This window comes from Rhyacophila brunnea, unplaced genomic scaffold (assembly GCF_057557595.1).
Source record: "Rhyacophila brunnea isolate RB1 unplaced genomic scaffold, BYU_Rbru_1.0 scaffold_19, whole genome shotgun sequence".
Taxonomy (NCBI): Eukaryota; Metazoa; Arthropoda; class Insecta; order Trichoptera; family Rhyacophilidae; genus Rhyacophila; species Rhyacophila brunnea.
In genome coordinates, this window is record NW_028232848.1 from 8,392,722 (window position 1) to 8,403,022 (window position 10,301).

The following is a 10,301-nucleotide window of genomic DNA, read 5'->3' on the forward strand; positions in this document are numbered from 1 at the left end:
GCCACTGATAAATACTACCAACATGACGTTTGACAAACTTTATGGTTTATACGCCTTCGTAAACGTCAAACAGATAATAATATAAAACGAAATAAATCAGTAGGCTTGTTAGTGAGATTTTAAATTTATTTAACTATTTGGTTCCTGTCCATATCATATTATAATGCCGGCGGATGAAGCTACTGCCGCGGCAATCGAGGCATATTTATTGTTGGTAGACAATAAAAAACCAAGACGCAGACGAGCTTGGGTGCGTGAGTGGATTGCAAGGCGGGAGACTCTCGGATGCTACAGTAATTTAATAAGAGAGCTAAGAGCTGAGGATACGGCAATATATAATAATTTCGTACGCTTGTCGCTGGAAGATTTCGATGCATTATGGTTAAAGGTTGAGCCGATTTAGAAAAAAAAGACACCCATATGCGTAAAATCGTCTATTCCGGGTGGGTGCCTCCGAATCCCTCGGCTAGCTCTGAGGGTGGGAGTGGAGGTTCATCGATGTAGGACAGCAGGCAGTGGTCTCTTGGATTGGAGTATTCATGAAGGGGCTTCAAATGAAACTCGTCGAAAAATAATTAAGCCCGTATATTGTCCACATTCACACTTGATTAACAAGTTTTAGTTTAATTATAGTCAAAGAGTTGTTTATTGATACACATAATTAATTATTATTTAGTTACACAAAGTCAAGTCAAGATCCAAGTTCACAATTGTTCACAATTTATCAAAGTTCACATAAGATATTATACAATTATTATTACAAAGCACACGGTGCTGTCACGAAGAAGCTATGGAAACCGATGGCCAATAAAATAAAAGTTCGAAAAAAATAATTCAGGGCCTCCGTTGAAGACCCGCTGTTCAAACCTTAAACTTTCGCGTCTCCAAATGACTACTGAAGTACTGAAGAGGTATTTATCTTAAAAATTTCGCGTGAATCCGCTAAGTCCCGTTTAGGTATTTATAATTTTTCGAGTGAAATTTTTACAAGTCCCGGTTAGGTATTTAACCTCAGGGGGTGACTTTGGGGTGGTAGATCTACTACGCATGGAGCCACTAAACTTGAAGATTATGATTTTGTATGGAAAATTTTTGAAATCAAAGACAGAAAAAACACTTCCCGTGCGATCTATGACACATAAACAATAATAATATATGACAACATGTTTGGCATAGATGTCACAGACATGGAACGAGTGTCACACAAAATTACCGAGGTGTTTACACTGAGCCGAAAATCTATGGCATAGAAGGCTGTCATAGATCGTTTGACATATATGTGACAGTCTATGACATCGTATTTACACTCTGTGACACAGGATGCCATTCCGACATATTATACATACATATTGTATGAGAGCTATGACATCGTATTTACACTCTGTGACACCATGTGACACAGGACGCCAACATAAGAAACGGGTTTTTCGACATATATATGACCGATCAAAGAGATTGGATCCAATTGGATTGCATTGGATCCAATCTCTTTGTGACCGATCGTCATAGAGTGTATTTGAAGCATTTAGTCTTCGAAGTCACGACGGTAAAAATAATAATAATAAAAATAGGACATAACAACATTGAAGAGAGCCAATTTCTATATTGACATAACCCTAAATATATGAAAATCAAGATGAAAAAGCCAATGATTAGATTAAATGCTATTCGAATTGGAGATTTATGTTGTACCTACTCAGAAAGTCATTTGACATGATTGCATTGAAATAAAACACCATGATTCAAATCAGCGTTGAATACAATGAATCATCATGAATTAGAATATTTCGATGGAGAATAAATTACAATCACGGTAGCTAAACTAAACATCTAGGTAAACATTAAAACAGTTTTGACAAGTTTTCCTATAATTTTTATACGGTATGCTGGTGTTTGGGATTTGTTGTGATTGCTAATCTAAATATTCTAAAGAATTGTTGCACAAAAAATATAGGTAGGTACTTAGTATGTTTGTAAAACTAACGCAAGATGTTTTTATTGCATTGTATACCTGCTTATGTACTGTTTTTGTAATTTTACATGACTGTTAGTTCAGCTTAATAATCGTAATGATTCACCATCCATTCATAATAAATTAGAGTTTCAGTGTTTATTTTGGGAAATAACATTTAATAATTTTATAAAGTGAATCTAAAATTGTTTTGAACATACGGAATGCTGGCAGTATTTAACAGAATAATGCCAACAGTTACAGTTTTAACTGTTTAAGTTTCAGGTCAAGCTTCATCCGTCCATTCCAACACGATTTTGCGACTTCTTTTCTCCATTTTTTTTACTAAGTATTCTGTTTCGTTGTTATAGTCAAGACTCAAGATGGCGTATGAAATCAAAGGCAGAAAAAACACTTCCCGCGCGATCTATGACACATATACAATAATATATGACAACATGTTTGGCATAGATGTCACAGACATGGAACGAGTGTCACACAAAATTACCGAGGTGTTTACACTGAGCCGAAAATCTATGACATAGAAGGCTGTCATAGATCGTTTGACATATATGTGACAGTCTATGACATCGTGTTTACACTATGTGACACGTCAGGACGCCAACATAAGAAACGGGTTTTTCGACATATATATTGTGACCGATCGTCATAGAGTGTATTTGAAGCATTATTGGATAAAAATACTTTTATCTACATAGAAGAAGATATCTTATTAAATATATGTTTTAAGAATATTTACTTTTTTAAAAAATCATCGGTTTAATAAAATGTATGTGATATTATATTGTCCAGAAATTCATGATAATATTTTTGCACTGATTGTTTCGTATAATTTATTAGTTTACCTCTCAAAAATTGTTAATAAAATAGAATATTCTCTCTTACCTTCATAATAATAATTATCACTAGGTATACACAGTTATAATATTTTTAATTGAATTAATTTTCATAATATTATATATTTTGGATTGATGAAAATAATATTTTCCATAGATAATTTTTCCGCTGTCCATTTGCCCTGGTTTTATGTTTTATCAATAAAGATTTAAGAATTAATTGACTATTGAAAAAAAGCAATAATGTAATAGGTACCTCTGGGTACCTCATAGGTACCTGTTCTGTAATGAACTTTATTACAATTATTTCAAATTCTCCTAAAATATGAGCACGCAATCTACCATAATGTACGAAATGGCGTATGTTTTTATGAGGTACCTGCGCCATCTAGGAATACATTTTCGAAACAAATTACATCATGAATGTGGCGTGTGTTGTTTGGATTTTTAGATAATTCGTAAATAAAAATTGTTTTTAATTGTTTATATTAGCTAAAAAGCAATCGTCCATTATCAATGTGCCCTCGAAATATACTGCAGATTTGAGTGGCCGGTTGTGTATCTGTGAGAATTGCATAAATTTAACAAATTTTAACAGAAGAAATGCGCTCGGTTCATGGACACCCGAAAAGGACAAAAAGTAATAAGAATTTCTAGTGCTGAAGAAGTTATGAGGTTAGTGAAATATAATTGTATCGTGAATATAAAATTGTGTTTCTCTCGAATGACAAACGTACCAGCGAAGTTATGCATTTCTTCGCTCGATTAAGTGACATTTGAAGAGCCGTAATGCTAGGTTAGTAGACCTATGTTGTAAAATGTCATCCTAAATGCATCCAAAACAACAGAACTTTACCGTAAAACCCAATTTTTGTCCAACGATAGTGTTAAATATTAAACTTTTATACTAATGGATCACGTTTTAACATACAGGCGATGTAATAATATCTATATTCTTTCATATATCAGTGTTTTGAGAGTTACGAAAAAGGCCCAGAAACTACATCAACCAAACCTAACTTTATTTGCAAAATAAACGATTAATCGTACACAATTGTGGAAATTTGCGTATTTTAATCGTAGTTGATGCTATTCCATATATATTTATTAAAAAAATATGTATGCATTTCGCTCAATAGAAACTTAATCTTGTATTTTATCTACTAATCAACCTCACATTTTTTCTCTTTGGTTTTGCAAATACAGGAAGCTGTTTTACATATTTACAACCAATAATTATTACCGATGCATTTCTAGATATGAGTTAACCGCAGGTTAAAGAAACAGTTTATTCCTATTATTTTATGATTATAATACTTAGGCAAAATTATTTCCTCATCCGTCATTCTTGGAGTTAAAATGTAATGTAAATAATTATCAAGTCTTAAATATTAATTCAATTGTAGTCTATTTATTCTTAATAGAACTAATCCATTCACTGTTTTAATTATTTTTGTTTGTTTATGAAGCATTTATTAGTTCACTGTTAAAAGTGTTTTTTGTCATTTTAGCTGTCCACCGTTTGGCAGAAGTGTGTCACCGGCGACCAGATAAGGAGGCCTCGCTCCCCGTGGAATGGTGAAATGACCCCTGCGAATGAGGCGTAGCGCTCCGCTCACACTATGAGTCACAATCTGGCGGGCATGCCCCCTTACCGGCTGCCGGGCGCGGGCCTCGGCCCCCCGGACTTCAAGCCCCCCATGGAGACGCCAAATCCCCCCGCCCCTGCTCCCAGCAACCCCAAAAAGAGGCGGAAAACTTCCAACGCTGCCAACAACCCCATCGTGCCGCAGCCTCCTCCTTCCGTTCAAGACTTATTACCTCCGCCTCTCACCGGATACGGAGACACGATCGTCGCCTCCAATCCCTTTGACGATTCGCCTCCCGTCAACCACAACGGCCCTATGATGGGGCAAAACGGGCCCATGATGGGGATGATGGGCCCGGTGCACCCCATGGGCGGATCCCCGATGAGGCATATGAGCCCCCTACCGCATATGAGCCCCATGGGCCAGCAGATGGGACCGCAGAGGGGGGGCATCAGCCCCATGGGCAACATGAGTCCAATGGGACCCATGGGCGGGATGAGTCCCATGGGTGGCCCGGGAATGGGAATGAGCAATCACGGCATGGGTCCCGCCATGGGCCCGGCGTCCAGGTCGATGGGCAGCCCCATGAGTGGAGGACCCCTTGGCAGTCCGATGAACTCGATGCCCATGGGCTCTCCTATGGGAGGCGGACCCATGGGTAGTCCCATGAACAGTATGGGCTCAATGCCCGGCGGTCACATGGGAAATAGTCCCATGGGCCCTCCGCTGCACAGCCCCATAGGCGGCGGATCTATGAACGGCCCTCTAAACGGCCCCATGGGATCCGTTCCCACCAGTATGAGCGGCGGACCCAGAATGAATGGTCCTATGGGGCCCAACTGTTCCAACGGTTCAATAGTATCAAATAATTCAATGGTCTCGAGTCCCATGTCGACGGGGGCCATGGGACCCGGCCCTTGCGGACCCCTGAGGCACGGTAGTCCTATGGGCCCCGGAGGACCCATGGGATCAAACTTGGGGCCGAATAGCGGCCCGATGGGTCCAAATGGGCCCATGGGCGGGATGGGACCGGGGCCGCCTTTTGGAGGAAATTCTATGGGTCCAATGAGTCATATGGGCCCTGGTGGACATATGGGGCCTATGGGACCTAATGGGCAAATGGGAGGATCGATGGGACCAAACTGCTCCATGGGCCCCAACGGTCCCATGGGTCCCAATGGCCCTATGGGTCCGAACGGTCCAATGGGACCCAACGGTTCAATAGGACCCAACGGACCGATGGGGCCAAACGGTCCGATGGGTCCCAACGGGCCGATGGGACCGAATGGTCCCATGGGTCCTAACGGCCCGATGAATATGGGGCCGAATTCTGGGGTAGGAAACAACTCAATGGGAGGGTGTGGGCCTTTGGCGAATATGAGTAATATGGCCGCCATGGGAGGCCCGAACATGCAAGGGATGGGAATGGGAATGAACCACCAAATGGGACAGATTGGGCCGATGGGAATGTTCGGACCGAAGCCGATGCCTGTTAGTGCGGGGAAAGTGTATCCCCCGGACCAGCCGATGGTGTTCAACCCCCAGAACCCCAACGCTCCTCCTATATACCCGTGCGGCGTCTGCCACAAGGAAGTGCACGACAACGATCAGGCGATACTCTGCGAGTCTGGCTGCAATTTTTGGTTTCACAGGTAATTAAATAACTATTGACATTTCTTTGCTTCATTATTTCAATTTAATACTAATTCAGTTAATTGTACCATATCGTATTGCGGTATCGGTTATAAGACGTTCCCCTATTTTTAAAATACCCATAATAAAATAAGTAATTACAAAAATGAAAGCCATGTATGACAATATAAAACATTATTTTATTTTCGTATTTTCGTCTGTTATATAACCATCCGAATCGGAAACTACTTTTACTACGGGTTCAGTTTCCAATTTGTCTGTATCATATTTCTCCATTTTTCAATAAAATATTGTCTTTGCCATCAAATGCATATGCCAGTGAGCAATTCTTAAAAAGCTACTCCACATTGTACTGATTGTAATACACTATTGATTATAAGCCGGCTCTCACATCAAAACTCATCTCGTCTGCAATATATCGATGTGATGTCATCGTTATTCACAAATCACACATTGCCTAATGGAGCTCCACACATTGGTCGAATGCTTTATAGTTTTAAAAAACATCTACTGTTACAATCGACAAGTAGCACGCGTCTCGGGCTGAGTCGAAGCCGCCAGAACGCATACGCATCTATGAATTGGTCATTCCTATACCCGCCGCATCCTAATATAATATATATAAGGTTTGATTTATAGCTGTGCAGCAGACGAGGCGAGTTTAGATGCGAGAGCCGGCTAATACGCATCTGCATCTCGTTTTTAGACACAAAAATAGGACAAATCACGTGTCTTATAATCGTTGCAATGGTATAAAATAAAGTATTCTGTTTATCTCGGCATAAGGATACTCCTAAAAAATATTATTTATCCCATGGATATAGCGTAATGATTAACTATGTATATAGTTTATATTTATATTAATACAATATGCTTTCAATTATCTAAGTTAATGATTGGGAAAGAAGGGCATAGGTAGATGTGAATAAATTATCATGTTTTATTGTTAAATATATAATAATATGTATATTTTTTGTGATTTGATTATTTCAACAACTTGCGAGTCGAGAACTACAAGGTTCTAAGTGTTTGTCCTTGGCGAAACAAAAGTAACAATGAGGCAGCTTAGAATAGTACTTCATTGTTGGGTTTGTTTTCTCAAGGACGAACACTTAGAACCTTGTAGTATTAGGCTCGCGAACTGCCACTTATGATTTTCAATTTTGCTGCTAAATGCATTACAGTGCTAGTCGCTAATAATTGCCTTATTTCGACCGCATAAGATTCATAGGCATGTAAGGCCACTTATGATTATGCATGTCGCCCTAAGGCATTATTTTTATGACTTTAGTTTAACATTTTAAAAAATTGTTTTTTTTCCGACCATGTCCGATCCTAATAGGATCATATGGGCCTCCACAGAGTAGAGGTTTGTATTTACAGATTTTTTTTACGAGATATGGATGTCAGCCACTTGCTCAACCTATTAGGTCCATACCCTGACTCACACAGTATTGAAAAACAATATGTGTACTTGCCAGACCCAGGATTCGAACCTGGGACCCACAGCCTGATAGTCCAACGCTTATGCCGCGCGGCCACCGTGGGCGTGGATTGTTGCCCGGCGATAACCAATGTCTGCTCTTAGAATATTGTGATTGGGGAATTTGAATGTCGAAGGTAGACCATACTTTAAGGTGGATAGTCAGAAAATTTATTAAATTTGTGTTTCTTTCAACAGAGGATGCACTGGTCTGACGGAGCCCGCATTCCAGTTATTAACGGCAGAAGTGTACGCGGAGTGGGTGTGTGACAAGTGCTTATCTTCCAAAAACATACCTCTCGTCAAATTCAAGCCATAATGCACATTGAGCGGCTTCGTGCCAAACACTTAGTGTATAAGACGTCTGTGACCGTTCGAGTATAAACAAAAAACAAATATTGTGCTTCGTGTGTTTGGAACGAGACATTAACTTGCGCGATGAGCAATGTTGTTGTTGGATATCGGCAAATCTTAATAACTATAACCAATGTTCACCGCAAAAAGCTTTCTCTATGGATCGTTTTTTTATTATGAATTAAGAACTGTATGCGATGCGTTTCGTGTTTTTTTTCCCCTTCCTCCTATCAATGTATCAAATTTTATAGTAATCGAGGTTTTATAGGTAAATTTTCTACGAATATTTTAACAAATTATTTATCCTTGCCAATATTTTAAGGTGTATTGATTTATTTTTTTGTTCACGATTTGTGTAACCCGGGTTTTTTAAATAATCGAAGAGCTGAGGATTAAAAGGCTCCAAGTGCATTTATAACCTAGTTATTGACTTCAAAGTTAAATATGCGATTCAAAATTCTGCAAACGATATATTATTCCTGTCAAGAACAGGAAGAATATTGAATATATGAAGTGAGACTGAAACATGAAAATAATATCAACATTTTATACATAGAGTATTTGTTATAATGTCAGAAATACTATCATTTTTGACGGATAGTTTAGTTTTGTAGTATTGGTCAAGTTCCCTCTAGTTTGTGACAACTTTAAGTCTGGCGGTTTGGAGAACTAAACTGCTCGCAAACTTAAATTGCGACACCAGTGTCACTTTCTTTTTAAAGGTGTTGCGGTCTAATAGATTGTTTTATTTATATGTTACTTGTCGTTGAGGCCAACAATAATGCATCGTAGCATTGTTGGAAAGTTAACTTTGAAAGAATATTGTTCCAAGTACGGCCAGCAGTTTTGGCTTTGATAACGACTACCAAATTTATCATTCAATAAATTTTGAATAATAGCACCTGTACACATGCATGAATTTACTGGCATCAATAGTGTGTCAATTCAACTATCACGATAATAACTGTTTACACGTAAAAAGTACTGACTGACTCGCCAATCTAATTCTTCAAGCATGAGGGAGACGCGTCATTTTATGGTGCTATTTGATAGATCGTGAAAATTGGTAAACGTCAAAATGCCAGTTTAGTTTGTATTTCTTCTGGCAGGTTCGCCACTATGTTCTACTGCGCAGGCGCAGATATCCAATTCCAACTGTCACGTGAAAATTCAGAAGCTTCTTAACTTTTTTGATCCATGCATGCAATCATGCACGATAGATAATACATTTACACATGCATTTTCTTGTTAATACGTACTGTCAGCAGTAAATCCTACATGTGTAAATGGGGTATTAGTAACGCCAACAATGTGACTACTAATATCTCAACTACGGCAGAGTTAACTGTGAAATAAAGTTTAATTCGATAAACAAATTAGCAGTGCGTAGTGTATCTGTTTCTTTAGTTGTTGACAAGCTGCTGCCATATGAATATATATATATTTATATGTACAGTGGAGTTCTGATGATGCCGGATTACTGGAATGTATTGCAAACTTGATAAATATACATATTTTTATGCTTTCATTTAAAGCGATATGTATTTTCTACATAGAAATATAAAAGGTGAAATTGCACGCATGCTCCATGATCACCTAACTCGCCACGGCTTAATGAGATTCTACTGTATAATATGCCACTTGTACCCTTTTAATCCTCGGAGAATGAATTCTTTGTTTTTGTGATCCGTACATAATTTTTCAGCGAATATACTTATTAATTACTACCTATTTTTAGGTAAAAAAAAAAATTTAATCACTTGAATATATTAAAAATTAAACATTTTTTTTTTGTTTTTTTTTTAAAATATAAATTCATGATTGTTGCTTTTTATGTAGGGATTTTATTCATTAATGTAAGATTAATTAGTTACTTTTGGTGCAAGCGGCGTCTATTGCACAAAATGAACATAATAGCGATTAGGGAATAACTTTATGAATTAATGAATTGTTTGTTTTTTTAAGACTCCTTCGGCCTGTAAATTGTAAATAATCATCACAGAAGATAAAATGTACGCTTTATTCTGTATTGTCAGTACTTAGTAAATTATAATTTTCAAAAAACGGCTTGAAATCTGCGACAACAAAATATGGAAGAGGAAAAAATAAACTTTGACTAAATACTCAAGTAGATAGACTAGCATTTTCAAAGCCATTTCTTTGAATTGGACGGACGTTCATAAAAATAGATAAAGAGAACCGATTTTAATCCGCCATCGAAAGGTATGATCAGCGGTTTAGTGCTATATAATATAGTGCCAAGACACTGTGTATTTAAAATCCTAATCACTTCCTCCAAAACCGAATAGCATTTTCTTCGATATTTATATGTTTATTATGTATTAGTACCAGAAATTTTGAATTTTGAATTGGGCCGACTTTGTTTCTTCCACATTTTTTTACCTTCAGTTTAC

The 10,301-nt window shown here is 38.0% G+C and overlaps 1 protein-coding gene across 1 annotated transcript; it reads left to right on the forward strand.

Annotated features, from left to right (window-relative positions):
• The first annotated feature begins 3,212 nt into the window (after positions 1–3,212).
• pygo (pygopus family PHD finger) lies at positions 3,213–9,969 on the forward strand. The gene is made up of 3 exons (XM_085945781.1): positions 3,213–3,483; positions 4,320–6,049; positions 7,732–9,969. Exons 2-3 carry the CDS (start codon positions 4,431–4,433, stop codon positions 7,850–7,852), a joined length of 1,740 nt encoding a protein of 579 aa, XP_085801907.1. The 5' UTR covers positions 3,213–3,483; positions 4,320–4,430; the 3' UTR covers positions 7,853–9,969.
• The last annotated feature ends 332 nt before the right edge of the window (positions 9,970–10,301 follow it).

What these genes read in the sequence shown, in the direction of transcription:
- pygo (XM_085945781.1), top strand. Translation starts at nt 4,431, where the DNA reads ATGAGTCACAATCTGGCGGGCATGCCCCCTTACCGGCTGCCGGGCGCG. An exon ending in TGCAATTTTTGGTTTCACAG is followed by an intron (nt 6,050 to 7,731) that starts GTAATTAAATAA and finishes TTCTTTCAACAG; the next exon opens with AGGATGCACTGGTCTGACGG.